This window comes from Dermacentor variabilis, chromosome 3 (genome assembly GCF_050947875.1).
Source record: "Dermacentor variabilis isolate Ectoservices chromosome 3, ASM5094787v1, whole genome shotgun sequence".
NCBI lineage: Eukaryota > Metazoa > Arthropoda > Arachnida > Ixodida > Ixodidae > Dermacentor > Dermacentor variabilis.
The window spans coordinates 18541288-18559896 of NC_134570.1; the positions used below are offsets into that span (position 1 = coordinate 18541288).

At 47.3% G+C, this 18609-nt stretch overlaps 1 protein-coding gene across 1 annotated transcript in view; it reads left to right on the top strand.

The window, feature by feature from the left end:
- Window positions 1–9724, top strand: part of nAChRbeta1 (nicotinic acetylcholine receptor beta1) — a 33873-nt gene extending 24149 nt beyond the window's left edge. Inside the window, exon 6 of the mRNA XM_075684363.1 lies at window positions 9256–9724. Coding sequence (XP_075540478.1) covers window positions 9256–9426 — 171 coding nt within the window. The 3' untranslated portion in view covers window positions 9427–9724. The remainder of the gene's footprint in view (window positions 1–9255) is intronic.
- The last annotated feature ends 8885 nt before the right edge of the window (window positions 9725–18609 follow it).

The window sequence follows — 18609 nt, forward strand, 5'->3', positions numbered from 1 at the left end:
GAAGTGCTTCGATTGGCTGAAGGAAGCCAGCCGGCTTAACGGACGGTGTCTTTCGGCGCTGGCATTCACGACAGCCTTTAACGTACTGTTTCACGTTTGCCGAAAGCTCGCGCCAATAGTAAATCTCGCTTACTCTAGCGAGTGTTCGTTAGGAGCCAAAATGGCCAGATGTCGGTTCGTCATGGGAAGCGAAGAGGACGTCGTCTCGCATGTCACTTGGAACCACCAGGAGGTAAGTATGGCTGTTTGAACGGGCATTCTTCTTATACAGCACGTTGTCTCGTACACGGAAGGATGTCAACGAGCGGGACACATGGCGTGGTATGGCTGTGCCGCGGCCCTCTGAATGATCGATGATCGGTCGAATCTCAGCGTCGTCACGCTGCCGTCTGATCAAGTCTGATGAACTAATGGCGCCCAGGAAGCCGTCATCGCCCTCTGTTTCCTGACTGACAGGATCAATGGGTGCGCGGGATAGTGTATCAGCGTCCTCGTGCTTACGGTCATACTTGTAAACGATAGTGACGTCAAATTCCTGTACCCGCAAGCTCCACCGTGCCAGTCGTCCTGAAGGGTTGCGCATACTTGCCAGCCAACAGAGTGCATGGTGGTCCGTCGCTACTTTGAAGGGGCGACCATAAAGGTAGGGGCGAAACTTGATAATCGCTCACGCGACTTCGAGACACTCTTTCTCTGTAGTCGAATAATTCACCTCGGCGCGGAACAGTGAGCTGCTGGCATAGTGCTATAACTCTTTCCACTCCATCTTGACGCCGAACGAGCACTGTGCCAAGGCCAATGCTACTGGCGTCGGTATGCACCTCTGTATCGGCATCATCGTCAAAATGTGCAAGAACGAGTGCTGACTGTAGGTGCTGTCGTAATTCACCAAAAGCTGCCTGTTGCTCATCATGCCATACAAATGGCGTGTCGTCCCTTGTAAGGCGAGTCAGAGGCTCCGATACTTCTAAAAACCCTTAATAAACCGGCGACAGTAGGCGCACAAACCCAGGAAGCGCCGGATCTTCTTATCGGCAGGAGCTGGAAATGCGGCCACAGCGGCAAGCTTGTCTGGATCGGGTAGGACCCTATGGCGCTTACTACATGCGCGAGGAACTTGAGCTCTTCATAACCGAAGTGCCACTTTTCCGGATTAAGTGTGAGGTCTGCAGATCGGATGGCTTCTAGCACACTCCGCAGGCGGTCAAGATGCTGCTCGAACGTTTCAGAAAATACGAACACATCATCAAGGTACACAAGACAAGTCTGCCACTTCAGTACAATGTCCATCATTCGCTGGAAAGTAGCCGGGGCTGAACACAAGCCAAAAGGAAGGATTAAGAAGGACAAGGGCTGTTTTCTCGCGGTCTCGTTCGTCTACCTCGATTTTCCAGTAGCCACTTTTTAAATCGGGAGAAGAAAAATAGTGGGCTCGCCGTAGCCTATCTTATGAGTCGTCGATACGCGGCAGCGGGTACATGTCCTTTTTAGTCACGTTGTTAAGCTTCCGGTAGTCGACACAGAAGCGGAGCATTCCATCTTTCTTTTTGACAAGAACGACCGGAGACGACCACGGGCTGTTGGAAGGTTCGATGACGCCATCGTCAAGCATCTGCCGGACCTGCGTACGTATGGCTTCGCGTTATTTTGCCGGCACGTGGTAAGGCTGCTGGTGTATCGGGCGTGCGTCCTCGAACGTGATGATCCTGTGTCTAGTGGTGGGAGTCTGGCGTACGATTGAAGAACTCACGAAACAGGTCTGGAATTCATGCAAGAGCTTGCGCAGTGCTGTCTGGCTATCGGTGTACAGTTCAATATCAATGTCGATATGGCCCAGAGACGTGTCTGCTGTCTCCCCTACTTTCGACGTGAAACACTTGTTAACGTTTGCATCTTCGTCTGCAAACGCTATCGATGTGGAGCGGAAAAGGTGTCGATGCTCGTTGCTAAAGTTGGTAACGAGCAGTTGCGATTGGCCATCACGAAGCTGTATAACACTTCTAGCCACACAAACACCTTGCTTCAGGAGGTGTACCACATTAGTTTCGGCCACCGCTTCGCCATCGCGTAAGCCACAGCATGTGACGTCGACGAGGACACTGGCTCGTGAAGGAAGCGTTACACTGTCTCCAGAAACACGAAGTACGTCGGCACGCCATTGATCGTCCTGCACGTCGATTGCTCGGTCGGCTGAGAATGTGATACGACGCTCTTGAAGATTAATAATAGCGCCATATTCCTGCAAGAATTCAACGCCAAGAATAACGTCATGGGAGCATTCGTGTAAGATAAGGCAACACGCTACGAATGTAGATCCTTGAATTTCAACTCTAGTCGTGCAGGCGCCCAGTGGGGCAACGACGTAGCTGCCTGCCGTCCGAATTTACGAGTTATACTAAGGCGTGATTACTTTCTTCAGCTGCGTTGCAGTTTTCCTGCTTAATATAGAGTAGTCTGTGCCGGTATCCACTAAAGCACTAACGGCTTAACCGTCAATAGTCACTGCTATATCGAGAGAAAGCCGGTCGTCCTGTTCAGCTGCAGGTGGTGTCTGATCGGGATCTGTTCGTGTCTGCATCGATCGAGGGTTTTCAGCACTTCGATCGTCAGCGACCTCGCCCCCAAAGATCGCTTTAGTTTGTTTTCCCGGTGGGGCTGCGTGACCGCGCGGTAGAATACCGCTGGGACGGAGATGAAAATCGTCTGGGAGACGGTGACCGTGACTGCCGCGCCCGGCAGGTGGGGGCAAGAGCTGCCGAGAAAGGTAGTTCTCAATGTCCCGGGGTCGCTAGGCGTATCGGGGTGGCGGCGAGTATGCAGAAAAGCCACGAAGTCCAAGGCGCCGGTATGGGCACTGGTAGTACAGGTGGTCAGCTTCACTGCAGTGGCAGCACAGAGGCTGGCGATCGGTTGTACGCCATACATCCGACTTCCGAGGGAACGTGTGTCTATCGTCGCGCTAGTGGACCGGTTGCTTCGGACGATGGGCAACTGGAGCGGCATGAGCAAAGGGCGGCGTGTACCCAGCTTCGAAGTACGACAGCGGCTGCGCCGACTGCAGTGGAACTGTAGGAGGAACACGAACGAACAGCGGCTGAGAGGAAGCAGGGTGCCGTAAGGCTTCTGCATAGGTCGCTCGGCGGTATTCAGTAGGTGCAGCCGCAGCATTATCAGGAGGCAAGGTGGGCCTGGTGCAGCTCTTCCTTGATTACGCTTGTAAGGGAGCTTACCGTAGAGTGCGGTGTTGGTGTGACGCCGGCCTTTTGCAACTCTTCACGCACTACAGAGCAGATGAGCTCTCGCCGACAGTCACTGTTGCTTCCGATGGTCATGAAAATGTCAGCAGCGGACGTTCTGTTCTCTTGCCGCTCGTACAGCTTGGATCGATGCAGAAGCATCTTTTCCATGGTCACGGCCTCGGACATAAACTCCGCGACCGTCTTCAGAGGGCTCTGCACGAGATCAGAAAAGAGCTGCTCCTTGACCCCGCGCATCAGATGACGTAACTTTTTCTCCTCCGTCATTTCTGGGTGAGCGCGTCTGAAGAGGCGCGCCATGTCTTCGAGGTATGTGGTCACAGTTTCGTTTGGGAACTGGACGCGGGCCTGAATCGCCCGTTCCGCTCGTTCGTGGCGATCAGCACTGGTGTAGGTCTCCAGAAGCCGACGACGAAATTTGTGCCACAATGTCAGTTGCTTCTCATGGTTCTGAAACCATGTACACGCGCCGTCCTTCAGGTAGAAGTAGATGTGTCTCAGTTTTGCCGCGTCATCCCAATGGTTCAAGGCGCTCGAAGTCGACCATCCAGTGTTCGACATCTTCGAACACTGCGCCATGGAACTTAGTCGGGACCCGTGGGCTCTCAAGTGTATACCGATTCAACATCGTCCTCTCCGTGCCGGTTGAGGCAGGTTGAGTGGAAGCGCTGGTCACACCGGTTGAAGTGGTGGGAACCGTCGCGTCGAAGATTTGCGGGGCCAGTTCCTGCGGCTGACCCGATGCACGGGAGTATCGACTGGCACTGGATTCGTCGTGCGAATCCTTGGAGGCGTTTGCAACATCCGTGAGGGCTGCCCAGCACCTCCACCAGTTTGTGACGAGCCTTCAGAAGTGCTCTTGGAGGTTTAATAAATCACACGGCAGCGGGCTCTTGGAAAACGCGTCCGTCGGGGTTGGCTCGCGAGCAGGGAAGAGAAGCGCGGTCTTCTTCTTCCTTTTTTTTCTCTTTTGGGCTCGACCCACTCTTGCCCTGGACCCGGTACCTACATGTGGCAATATGGACTACGGCGACTACGTATGCATGCGCCGCCGCACCAAAGCTTGCGATGCCTTACATCACAGACCGGAGGGACCTTTGGCGCTTGTGTCTACGGGAGCTGCAAGCAGGGTCGTTTAGCCAGCACTGGAATGATGGTTAGTAAATGTATTTGCCTAAACTACGTCCTTTTGGCTTGATGGGGATGTGGTAGGATAAATCGACCAAAAAAACGAAATTTTTTAGAATTCATTCCTAAAAAATAATACACACTATTCGGAGCGAAGCCGTGCACTGGCGAGCATGCAAAAGCACTCGAAGCCATTTAAAAATGGCGCCTAAAACCGCGCCTCCTGGGAATTAAATATAATCATAAAATTGCATTTTGCTCAAAATCACTTTTTGAAAATTTTCCGAACCTTTATGTACCTTTTCTCGAAAGCTATCTGATCGATTACGCTGAAATTTTCTCAGATTATACTGGAATCCCTCGCACATAATCTGAACTTCAAACTTTAAAAACTGTTTGAGTTACAATACTGAAAGGAAAAAGAATAATTCGAAAGCATCTCATACGGTACGTGGCAAATACGGGCAATATATATTTTATCGTAAGATGAATGTCGGAACCTAAATTTTTTAAGATAAGGATTAAAACCACCATCATGTGGAATTAGTATGCAAAATTTAACGCTCAAACTAGTTTTGTTCCGGAGGAAAGGTACATTTAAATTTAGATCCCGGCCTAAAATTTAGTTCTGAAGTAAAAAAAAAATAGAAATGCTGCAGTAAAGGAAATTACACCAAGAGAAGGCCGAAAGCATTCCTATTTAATACGCAAGATTTCACAATAAAATATGACGCAGTTGTTGAGATACAAAGCTGGAACCGAGATGACCCATTTGCCATATATACCGTACCCCCTTAAACAGCTTCGTTACTTTGCAAACTGATCATTTTCGTGAAAGCACAGCTATAAATAATTAAATAGGCATTATTTATATTGTCGGACGGCAGGGTTCGAAACCCCTAGCACAGAAGCCCAATATTAAAACCATTACGCTACGGACTCACCGACAAGCGGAACCATGGCAATTATCAGCGATTATGCGCGTTTGCAGATTCTTATTGCCTTCCGCATTAAAGAAAAAGTATAGACTGTTCTGAAACTTGGACCAATGAAGGCAGATAAATCGCATCAAACGAATCCACGAGAACGTCAGAAGCCTCAAGCATGAAGAGCAGACAAATCCACGTACTATGCTCATCATTTCCATGGTGGCTGAACGATCGCAGAGCCAGAGTTTCCTCTACCAAATGTTGTGGGAAACTCTATGCCTTGCACATTCACCATGTTTTGCCGCCGTGAACGAGGATGGTTGCAGGGTCGCGTTCTTCACCGAGATGCGCTACACTCTAAGAAAAGTTTGCACTCTTTGGGGCTCATCTTCTCCCCGAAAATAGTAACCGCCATCTTGCTTGCTTGCTTGCTTGCTTGCTTGCCTGCGAGAGTGGCTCACACCCACTACGGGGGATTGGCCAAGAATCGGGTGATTTATGAAAAATGATTATATGAGTCTTAAAAGAAGCACTATTGAAAAATTTTGAATCGCCATCTATCTTGCTTACCTTTTCTATCTCCACCGCTGCGTGCCCGGTACTTCCGCGTCACGAACGGCATTCATGTTATCAGCGTGGCAGCGTTCTTGACAGGAAAGCCGAGCGTTATGAAGGAAGGAGAAATGCACGATGCGTGCGTGGCGATTGTCGTTTGCCGACAGGATATGCCCAATGGGTGCAATTTCTCGTTTGCGTGCATGCGAGTAATGATGAAGTTGAAGAAGACGAATGTGATGATGAAGGGGATCATGATAATGACGCATTTTAAGCCTCCTTTCCTTTCACCCAAATTGAACTTGAATTGTTTTATTTTTACGGTTATGATAGAATTTTCATATTTACAAAATCACGCCGGCTATCCAATCTCTATCTTTCGATTCTAACTTGGCCAGTATACAATTTAGCGCTCTTTTCTGACATTTCCCCTCGACCTACCCGATTCTTGGCCAATCCCCCAGAGTGGGTACGTGCCAGTATTACGTGCCAGTCTATGCCAGGGATCTACATCTACGCATTAAATCGGGTGGAGAGGCATTCGGGCAATGTTGAAACGGTGAGAGGCAAATGTCATATTTGAATATACTTTTAAATATCATTTGGTGAAATCAAGAAGAAAATGAAATGAAGACTGACTGAGCAGTCGATGCGAATTAGGTGCATAACTTGGGTGTTGGAACAAGTAGGAACACCGTGACGTGTCACATGTCATCTCGAGCTATCTCTTCTTCCTAACTCAACACGTGGTGTTTTGTTTACAGACTTTACTTACACAAATTCATAAATAGTAACATTCTCAAAGTAATGGTATTCGTAGGTATTACAATGGTACATTATAAAGGGCACCAAAGATAAACTCTAAATTAGATTAGACGGATAAATTAGTCATTCAAAACTCTCTTTTTGTTAATGCCGCGGTAAGAGGCTGACTACTGGAAGAGAAAATGAAGCCAAAGTACCTTTCTTTGAATGTTGTGCTTAACCACCAGCACTGGTACGTCAATGTGACGTCACGGATTTCAAGGTATTTTCTCGTATGAGCTGTTTGGAGCGTGAGTTGGTCTCGCAACTTCCTAAATTCAGTATCCGGCTCTTTCATAATGCACTCTGTTCTGTCTTTAGTGTTGAAACATTAACTACGCCTTAGCTGAAACCATCAACATATATGACGTCTGCGCGACGCGGTGCTGAAACTTCAAGGCGACGTCGCGACCCGTCTTCCATTTCATGTCTTTTCTGGCTGATCAAGTTTCTTCTTGCGGCTAAGAATGGACTTTTTTTTTTTTTGGCGTGGCAGGAGGGGCGTTCTTCTCCGTCGGCTGGCAGGGTGTCTCGATGTCCTCCTCGCCAGCCGCTCCGTACAGAGTGGAGAGATTGCGGCGTCTATACTACGGCGTTGGTCATGAGAATCACGGGCGCCGTAGTAGACGCCTTTGGTGGACGCCGTAGGGACGCGTTGCTGGCGCTCGTGTGTCTTGAAAGCAATCGGCGACGTGGCCAAAGTGTGCGCCCGTGCGGGCCTCATCTTCAAAGCGATCTGCGATGTTTGCAGAGTGCGCGTAGAGTGCGGTAGCTTCCGGTATAGCTGCCGGTATAGTGCCGGTACAGCGTTTTTACAGATAGTTTCCGCTGTCATTTAACGAGATGTGTTCATGTCTGCCTGTGCGCTTGTGACACCGTGTTGGTCAATATAGTTAAAACACGTTGACGGGCTAGTTGGTTTGAATAGATGATCGAATGGGCAAGCTCGACTGAACAAGGACGTAGAAAGAAGCAGACACGCAGTCACCTCTGTGTGTCTGTTTCTTTCTACGTCCTCGTTGAGTCACGATTACACATTCTATCATCGTTAATTTAGTTTGTATAAGCGAATGTTTACAACTTATACGGCCGATAAAACTATTATCCTTATTTGGTACAGCTATCTACTAATTTACTATGGCAACCGGTGCTTCGCCTTTCGGGTGGAACTGCGAATTTCTTTAGCATCATGCTACTGTCGGGCGGACGAAGAATTTTCCTTTTCAATTTAGAGCACGCATTATTCTCTATAGGAGCGATGCAGCAGTTCCTGCTGGTGCAGGCGACTGGCCGCATCTTGATGGCTCGCCCCGTCGAGCGCTGAACTTGATGAATTTCACACGGGCTTTGGACGAACCTCTTCGTTACTGGCAACGTGTGCTGCTGCCCACCAAGCTTTAACACGCGACTGAAGTTCGATAGAAAACTGCTCGCAACTTCCACTGCTGAAAAATGAAAAATGTCATATCGCGTTTTAATCTTAGAGTGCTGGACCCGTGTTGAAGCACCTTTACGAGCACCGCACCTACACTTGCGCGCCGTCTATACACAATATGGGGACGACCGATAACATGCTCTTGCTACTGGCCACAGTTTTGAGAACCTTTCTTTTTTGTTTGTGTTCTGCACGCAAGGGATGTCGGATGCAAAGAACACAGGCGAGGGCAGAAATTCTAATACAGACAACTTAATATACATTCATATAGGCAAATCTGTAGCTAGCCTCCTTTCATCGAATCTCTGATGTCGTCACATAGCTGCGCATTCTCATCGTACACTAGCAGAGTCATACGCACACACTAGTATAGTTGTTTACTCTTAATGTGTATAAGCCGAACGTGGGGATATCACTTTCGCGAGTGTCATAGTGTAAACTTGCTGACGCTTACTGCTGACAGGCATTTTAGTGACGCATGTCAGTAGCATACCTGGAAATGGTCCACAGAGCTCTTGACATAGACAGGACTGGTTCACAGGTGACTGGCGTTTGTGCGCTCGTCACTCACCGGCCTGCCATAACTTTCATTTGTAAGAGCAGCAGTTTGGGCGTCTCAACCTGCGCCCCTATTCGCTTGGAATGGTGGTCAAATGCGCGCCTATTGTCTGCCATCTCAGTCACCGTGCAGTAGATGAACGTAGTTGTGTGACTGTTGTTGGGTATGGTTGTGGTCTTTCCAGAGAAGCCTCAGCGCACTCTTCACCGCAGCGCTCTTACTTTCTGCAGAATTTTCTGGGGGCTGATCATTTCTGCGTGGTTGGCTGTTTTTGTGGGAATAATGCACGAGCGGTGACGTATCTCGGATTTGTAACTCGGCTCAATTACGAGGAGCAGTTAATTTTACCAACGTGTGCGCCACATGCAGGCCGAAGTAATAAGTAAAACTGGTGTGAAGTCGCGCTCAAAAGCCATTAGTCTGATAAATTGTCGATTGCAAGCATCTGTGCCAAGCGTGAGTCTTGAGGATTGTTGACGCAATACGGGGACAAAGCGTAACAAGTGGTACAGTGGTGGTGAACACCGGTGTACACCCCGCTTGGCCGTTGTGTGAGTGCATTGACGCCGAGTCGCCGCTCTGTTCCAGATCCGCGAGGACTGGAAGTACGTGGCCATGGTGATCGACCGGCTGCAGCTGTACATCTTCTTCGCGGTCACCACGGCGGGCACCGTGGGCATCCTACTGGACGCGCCGCACATCTTCCAGTACGTGGACCAGGACAAGGTCATCGAGATCCACCGCGGCAAGCCCACGTGAGCGGGCCCCCAAGCATCTATACGTACAGTCTCTTCTATATACTCGGACCATAGGTCTAGGCGGACAAAAACACGTGGCATGTCATGCTGCTGCGCGCGACTTTCGGGCCACACCTCAAAGTACTATCTGGAAGTTGCCACTGATTGCTCAAGACTGTGCTGCGCCCCGGGGGGACGAGGAGAGAGACCGCCGCCGCTGCTGCTGTGCGCCGCCCCCTCGACGATGCAGCCGGCGGCCGCGTGCGCTCAACGCGACACGACTATGTTTGCATTCGACGAGTAAAAAATGTTTGTTCTCTCACGCGCCTGCTCTCTGGCCGCCGCCGCAGCAGACGACGGCCGCCCAACACCGCTGCATGCGCGCGCGCTTCTCTCAGGTAAGCAGGCTGCGTGGAAACCGCGTGGGGATGCCCGCGCACTGCTGTCCGCGGAACCGCGAGTTCCCGTGCTGGGGCACGCTGCCAACCGTGCCTGGCGCCTGGTTTGTATGTACTCTATAGTGGGTCATTGATATTGCCTTGCTTAGAAACTCAGGGGGGCCAATTGCAATGCATGCTCACTGACCTGGAGAGGCAAAGCAGAAGAGTGGGTCTAAAAATTTATCTGCAGAAAACTGAAGTAATGTTTAACACTCTCGGAAGAGAACAGCAGTTTACGATAGGTAGTGAGGCACTGGAAGTGGTAAGGGAATACATCTACGTAGGACAGGTAGTGACTGCGGATCCGGATCATGAGACTGAAATAATCAGAAGAATAAGAATGGGCTGGGGTGCGTTTGGCAGGCATTCTCAGATCATGAACAGCAGATTGCCATTATCCCTCAAGAGAAAGGTTTATAACAGATGTGTCTTACCAGTACTCACGTACGGGGCAGAAACCTGGAGGCTTACGAAAAGGGTTCTGCTTAAATTGAGGACGACGCAACGAGCTATGGAAAGAAAAATGATGGGTGTAACGTTAAGGGATAAGAAAAGAGCAGATTGGGTGAGGGAACAAACGCGAGTTAATGACATCTTAGTTGAAATCAAGAAAAAGAAATGGGGCATGGGCAGGACATGTAATGAGGAGGGAAGATAACCGATGGTCATTAAGGGTTACGGACTGGATTCCAAGGGAAAGGAAGCGTAGTAGGGGGCGGCAGAAAGTTAGGTGGGCGGATGAGATTAAGAAGTCTGCAGGGACGACATGGCCACGATTAGTACATGACCGGGGTTGTTGGAGAAGTATGGGAGAGGCCTTTGCCGTGCAGTGGGGTAACCAGGCTGATGATGATGATGATGATACCGATGCCCAGTGGGTTCTTGTGGCACATTTGCCGCTTAGGACAGGCAACCCCTGTCCAGCAAAGTAATGGAAATGACAGCAAAGGAACGTAGCCGAGGGAGGTCTTGAACGACATAGACTAAAGTTCCGAGTGAATTCGTTGGTCCCGGTGGGGGCAGGGTTAATTTGAGAGCCGCAGAGTTGTCCTTGTCATGCAGTAGACTGGGGGTAGAACCACTATGGATGTTTATAACATTTGAAGTGCCTACTCAAGCTCTTTCAAAGAAGCATCGTATTGTTCTCCGGCCATTTCTATTGCTCCATAATCCAATCTCTTGGCAACAGTGCATGAGGATGAAATGTGTACATTCAGAGACGGCCACGGTAAGTTGAAGTACATCCAGTGCAAGGGAGTTACAGAGGCCTTTATGCGTGACAGAGATGAGAGACACGCGTGTTGCGTTTAAAAAGAGTATGTCTCTTATAGTGTGTCGACCGTTGCGTAATAACTAAATGGTGGCTACAAATAGATACTGTTGATTGTATTGGCTACAGTTGTTCTGACTGAATTATCTCATAGAATTGTGATCATTTGTTATAATTGTCAACATAGCGACCTTCAGGGCAGCTCTTTGCGTTAAAGCGAATTTATTTATTCGATGAGCGGTCATTTTTGCAGGACGGGATGTGACCAGGCTTGTGCAGCTGTTGTAAAAAATATTCGGTCAGCTTAGCTCGACATCAACTGTTTGATGGATTCTCATTCAATCTCTTGTGCTCCGATCATGATGATTTGAAGACGAGGGCCCTACTGGCTGTCCCAAGTTTCTGAGCGCGGCAGATAGGGTGAAATTTATTTATGTATTTACAATTTAGAGCACTGCGTGAGGGCTGCTTCAGAAATAGTCAAAGTTTATTTAGGTACACTAAGAGCTACGAAGCTTTTCACTAGACAGCTCGCAATAAACTTTAGTACGAGCCTATGAGGCTCTGACTGCATAAGGCTGTATGTTTTGGACTGAGCTCTTTCATTTCCTGCTTGAAACTTGAAACGACATTCCTATATTAGTGACTCTCGCGTTGAAAAACCAGCATTCACAACATAACACTCCCGAAAGCAGGCAACCGTGTACGGTCGGATTATTTTGAATTCGACTCCTTTTCCTTCCGGGAGATGTCTCGTCTTAGGTAATCTTACAAGCTGGGAAAATAGCAAGGTCATGACTACAACTACGAGACGATGTTAAATGTTGCTTTTTATATAATAACATAAGATTACAGTCGCTTCTGTCTCTATAGTGTACGCGAAAATTCATTTGCCTACATTTGCGAACATTCTGATTTGTGAGCTTAAAGAGGCAAACTTAATTGTGTTTGCGTGTGAAGATGCATTGGTGTTAGTTTTGTGCTTTGATCTCGATGTAACAAGATATTTCTAAATAACGCAGAATGTGTCATGAAATTGCGGCTCTCGGTGGATGGTGGCAGCATACTATAGTGCGAAAGTGTAAATAGCAAATGCCTGCTCATTAGAGCAGCTCGGTCATGGCTGAGCAGCATCGATGACCGGAGATAAAATTTTCTCGTACGGTAAACGCAATTTCACTGGTTAGATCCCGGTAGTGGCATATCAGCCTCTCAGCTCAGTGACTGGTCACGCACAGTGCTTACATAAATGCTTGTGTGGTTGCGTAACTTTCCCAGTTTTGAGGGTGACTACTCTGCGTTGCGCTTAGTACGTGAGAAGGCAAACGGGATCAGATTTAGTCAATTTCAGGACACACCCCAGAGTTACCAGTGCAGCTTCTCGGTCGTCACGAGAGCGCGCTTCATATAGGTGTAACGATGGTCGCATGTAACAGCTACATCACATCATTGTGTCACTCACGAATTACGATGCACTGTCAATAAATGTGTCAAAATCGCATAATTTTAGTCTAAGGTGCTGCAAACGTTCTTGAAAGATAGCAATAGTGGTAGAAATATGCTTCTTTCATTTTCTAAGAAGTTCTCTTAATTACAGAGTAATAAAGTTTCGAATTACTGTACCGTCAGTAATGTCACATTTCTTCATAAAAATATTTGAATCATTGGCCCAAACCACACGCGCGAGCAAATCATTTGCTGCAAGCATAACAAGGAACGAAAGACTACTATTTCTTCCGCGTTGCTGAGAGAATTCATTTCGTCGGACATCCGTCAAACAGGGTATATGCCTTTAGTAGAGTGGTAAAATGAAGCAGAACGCTTTGAAGCGAACAGGAGTGAAAGGGGTAAGCAGAGGTATCAATTTTCGCATAGCTCAGTTACCGTTGTTTTCTTTTTTGTTTTTTTTTTAAAAACTACTGCACGAAATTGACTACAAAAAAATGCTTCCTTCGGTTCAGAGTGAGGACAGCCATTGAGCGTCCATGATGAGTACGCAGGCTTAACAACTCCAGAAAATTGATTGTCCCCAGGACCTTTCGTTTACTGACGCGTCTGTTAACTTCAGGAAGGTCGAAAATAGTTTGATTTGGCAATGCCCTTAGTTATTATAAAGAACCGGCCGAGCTTCTTTTTTTTTTTTTGTAACCTCTGGTGCAGTTTTTTTTTTCTTTCGTATGTGCAGATCATGAACTGTTAATTGATTGCATTCACGTCCGTGTCTCTTTTAATTCTAATAGCATTCTTGGAATTGTCAGGTCAGTTTTCTTTCCAGCTATCTATCTGACCGTATTTGTGGGCCGATCATAAAGATAATTATAATGTAGTCTAAAAATGGCGGGCCGATCCCGAAGGTTGTGCAGTCTAAAAAAAATGTGCGTCTCTTTACTGCACTCTTCAATGATAAAAAAGTCCTTCAACATTTCTGCGAAATAATTTTCGTCTCAAAAGAATGCTATTCACATAATTCGTTCCGCTGGACTGAATTTCTTTCTTTTTGCGCTTTCAGTTTATTCCGCATATCGCTTGCTGTCTATAGACGCAAGAGAACGTGACAAGCCTAGAATATTAAAATGTTTCGCGCGGCCAGATGATTCCTTTTAGTGGATAAAGATTCGGAGCAGCGAAGTGGTGAATATGACGAAAATGATGCATCGCAGTGCACAGTAAAGAGGAGTGTGTCACATACTGCTGTTCCCTGTACTGTGAAAAACTGACTCGTCGCACTGACAGGAAGTTGGAAATCTGAAGTTATCGTCATCCTTTGAGCAGATAACCTTATCTGCAAGTTTTTTTGTAACTTTGACCCCAGCACTTTCCAAAATGTGACTTCCAAAGCGGCTCGGAGCTTGTACAGACGACCAGGACAAAGATGTAGCCTTGGCTAAAACCGAGTAGAATTCGGAACGCAACGTGTAGCCGGAAATGCAAGAGCTTCAGCATTTATCATCTGAATTCTTAGAAATAAATAATCATAATTTATTATATGTACTAAATATTGTGCAAATAACGGAGGGAAGTATCAGTGTTGAGAGTAATGAGAGATGCGATGAAAGCGGAATACACGTGAACCTGAAGGAAAGGTACAAGAAACTGCTGAGTACATTCGCAAGGAAGCCGCTAGCCTATTTGAAAAATGTTCTCTTTCAGACTGCTTTGTTGACTGCACGATTACAGCGCCATGAAGGCTAACGTGCACTGACTTGTGCATAAAACTCTGTAGTTTGCCTCAATTGTGCGCTGTTATTGAACCTAGGGCATGCACCAGCTAATAAGAAGGCGAACTTAAGACAGTGAAACCAGCAAAAGCACGGGGGAAGGTTATTGCTACGGTTGCCCCTCGATATCCTCCTACAGGAATGGTCTTCAAAGAGTACGCAACCTTCCCGCAACATTGCAGTTCTGCACGCACGTGTGACAATCTGTGACCGCAAGCCCACATAGTTGCGCGACGCTTCCGTGACGAGGCTGCGGTCGGCGCGCCACGCGTAGGGAAGGATTGTTTTCGCTCAGGGGCTCCTGTGTGTGTGCAAGTGGGAAGGTAAAAACAGTTTTTCTCGGCAACCGCTGCACCGACTTTGATCATGCTTCTTGCATCTGTCGAAGAAAACAGCGCTAAAAACGCGGACAAAAAAGGAAGACGACAGGAGGACGAGCGAAGGCAGGACCAGGGCTCGTTCTTCCTTCTTCACTTCTCATCCGTGTTTCTAGCACATGTTTTCTTGGATGAATTCATACCAACGAGCTCGCATTCAAACACCTCCAAGTCGTTGCATCTAAAAGAAAAATAGCCTTGTGACTGCAGGAAGCAGAATTTTATCGGAGCTTGGGTGTAGGCCAGCCGTTGATTCGTGATTTTTGGAAGTTACCGTAAGCAAAACACGAGACTTGAAGAAAGACTTGTCCCTTTCTTCAAGTCTCATGTTCTGATTGTGGTAACTGCCCCAAATTAAAATTTTATTTAGGCTGTCAGTATATCTAAAAATATCCTTGAAAATTGCAAAATTACCAGCAACTCTACTATCAAGTTTTCAGCTTCGTAACTCAGCAGCAACAACAACAACAACAACAACAAAACGGTATCACAATTATCTAAGCCGCACCTAATAATATATCTAAAGCGGATGAAATTGACGTATTATATATGGTTCTGAAATACCGGGTGTTTCACGAAATGCGTTCGTAATTGCATTAAAAAGGGAAAGATGAGATAATGAAGCGGTTTAGCCGGGAACATTTTTACCACGAAGGCCTACATTTGAAAATGGCTCTACGTTGTAATCATTCGAGTAATTGTGCAAATTATACTAATTGCATGTGTTAATCAGAAGAGCCTTGGTATTGATTCTAATGTATTTCAAGCGTACCGACTGTGCAGCTCATAACCGGTTCCACAATAGCAAGAACTTGACGCTGGTAATTTTTACCGCGTTATGAATTTCACAGAGATTTCCGCGCTCAATTTCACACAGAAAACCGAAGCTGGACCGCCAACGGGTTCACACCCTTAGCAGGTTGCCCGCGAGTGACGTCACCGCTCGCACGTCACCGGCGGGCGAGCGTCACGCCGCGCTCGCTTCGTGCTTGATCCGACGGCGAGGGGCAAGCGGTGACGCCGGTGATCACCCGTGGGCGTTCGCTGAGGGCGTGACAGTTGCGCGATTAGGCTGTTCAGTTTCACTTTTCTCTGTGAAACTGACCGGAACTCGTACCACCGTAAGAATTAGCAACGTCAAGTTTTTTTTATGAAACTGCTATGAGCTCCTCGAACGGCACGGTTCGAGTTTTCCACGGGGACCAGTCACATGGCTGTTTCGGCTAAAAAGTTAGCATGTCTAATTTGCGTAATTACTTGTCTAAATTACTACACCGACTCATTTTCACGCGGATGCGTCTGTGGTAAAAGCAACCCAGAGGAAATCATTCAAACATCTCACTCTTCTTCTATTTAAGGAATTTCAAGCACATTTCCTGAAACAGTCGCCATACGACTAGTTTGTGAGCAAGGCTTTTGCAAAGCGCTAGTAAACATTGTAACAATTTAATGTAAGCTGTATTTTCACATATCGAATTTGTCCGCTTTATGTGCTCTAATGGATGCAGTTTCCAGAATTGTGATATCTATTTTTACTGCACAGTTACAGACTTGTAAACTTCTTGCTATAACTTTTTTAGCTTACCAATATTCGGGAAGCTAAATGTAAAAAAAATTACAGACCTTAAATCAAAACTATGCATGCTGGAGCTCAAATTTTACGTTATCTCTCAAATGCAGCAAATCCTATTTAAATAGCTCCATCGCTTGTCTCCTAAAAGCGTTTCTGCGTTTTACATACATTCGAATTGGGAGGGAAATCGGAGCTGGCCTTGAGCTAAAGGTTCCTCTTAAAGCAGGGCCCACAGTAGGGTTTTTGCAACACCGAACCGAAGTTTGAACCGAAGTTTCAGTTCTCAGCGAAACGATTACTACTTAAAGTTAACTACTATGCTAATTAAGCTATAACTGAAATGGCATTTCATAGTCTTTAGTTACGAATCTTTCTATGGACAAAAGTAAAGGTGGAAACTGTTTTTACACTTATTTACTGTGGTATGGTGTTCGGACTTTGTGGGGTCAAGAAACTCAACTTGGTTTCTCTAAGTCAATGGCGACGGGACAGAAAAGACGCGAGAACGGGAACGAGAAGCTTTTAAATACTCTGCACTCAACGACTGAATTACGAACATCCAAGTGCGTGTTCTTTTTTCTTTCTTTTTTTTCGCAGCCTAGCGATAAGCAGAGGGCGACGAGATGCGCGACAGATGCTGATGTTTCGCGAACACCGCAGGTGGCGCTTCACAGCTGGTCGCGCATCTTCGCGCCCTTAGCGTTTGGCTAGGCTGCGCAAAAACTCAGCTGATGGCGTCTCTGTCATTGAGTGCTTTACGTGCATATGCGCATATTAACGCATAAAGCTATTGGACTAAGAAGAGAAATAAACGCTTTGAATCGTTGAGGGACCTAAACTCGCTCTTTTTTTTACCGGTGTAGGAGGGTAATGAGGAAAACTGAAGCTACGCTATCATGAGCGACGTGGCGCGTCACGTTACCCATGTCAGGGAAGTCGGCGGTGGCACAGCAAATGCGGCGGGCTGCCCAACTTGAGATGTGGGGCGTGGAGCGAGAAGGGCGTGAAGAAAGTTGCCGACGTTTCTTCCAGCCAGAAAACAAACTTCGTGCTGTGAAGGAGTCGGCATCCTCGCGAGTGGTGAGGCTGCTGAGAGAGACGAGTATTTAAGCATGGGCTCTGTCGTGTTATATGCAGTAACTGGAGAATTATAAAATTATTTGGCAATATTGAAGATAAGAGCAAACGAATGAAGGAGCATCTAACGATGGTGTCAGCTTGTGCATTCGCATAGACCATTGCGTAGGCGTCGGAGCATACAGTAACAGTAATAAGAGCATATAATTCAAAGGGGTGTATTTGAAGAGTAGCGAAGGAACTAACTTACGACTACAGCCCACACGTTGCTTTTCATGCGCGGTGCGTAAGTGTATGATTCTAGCCATGTTTTCTGCGCCCATATTTAGCCAAAGTCCGTACCTGTCGCTACTTTGAAACGGGGCAGAAATATCTTCTTTTTTCACCCAAATTTCGTTGACAGCGAATTTCAATCACTTTACTGCTGGGCTGCGTGTGTGAAAAGTGCACATAGTAGCCATAATACATCGCTTAAGTGGTTAATTCATTCATTCACAAAACTTTATTAGAGTCCTGAAGCCCGGTCTTTTCAGACCGAGGTGGGCCGCGTCCACGTCGGCACCGCCAGGCCGAACTTTATGGCGTCATCGTGGACCCTCTGGACAGCCCGTAGTTGATCTTGATATGAAGAGCTTGATATCATCTTGTGCCAGTAAAGCCATTTTTCTTCGGGGTCGGCGAGAGTCGTGGGACAGCCCGCCAGCATGTGTCCGATGTCAATGATGCCATCGCACACGTTACATTCTTTTCTAATTTCTCTTTCGGGGTGAATTTTATTTATGAAATACGGAGTGGGGTGCGTCCCGGTTTGCAGTAAAACTAGCGTGACTGCCTGAGCCCTGTTCAATTTTACGTGTGGCAGTGGGAATTGCCTACGCCCCAAGTAGTGATATTTAGTGATGTCGTTGTAAGTTAGTAAGCGATCTTCATGCTCCCCGGAATGGTAGTGGGCGTCGGTTCGGTTCTGACCGGCACGGCAAGCAAGTCCTCGTGCCAGGTCGTTCGTCACATCGTTGAGGTTGGGCCGAGTCTCGTCCACTTGTCCCATATGTGCAGGAAACCATCGGAGTTCAGTTTTGATAGTTTCGACCTTGTCGATAATTTTAGGCGCAGTCCCAGCGACATAGCCTGTGTCAAAGCTCTCAATTGCTGCTTTGGAATCGCTATAGATGAAAGACCATTTACGGTTCCTGATGCCTAGTGCAATCGCGGGTTGCTCCGCCACCGTGGAATCCTTAGTGAAGATCGGG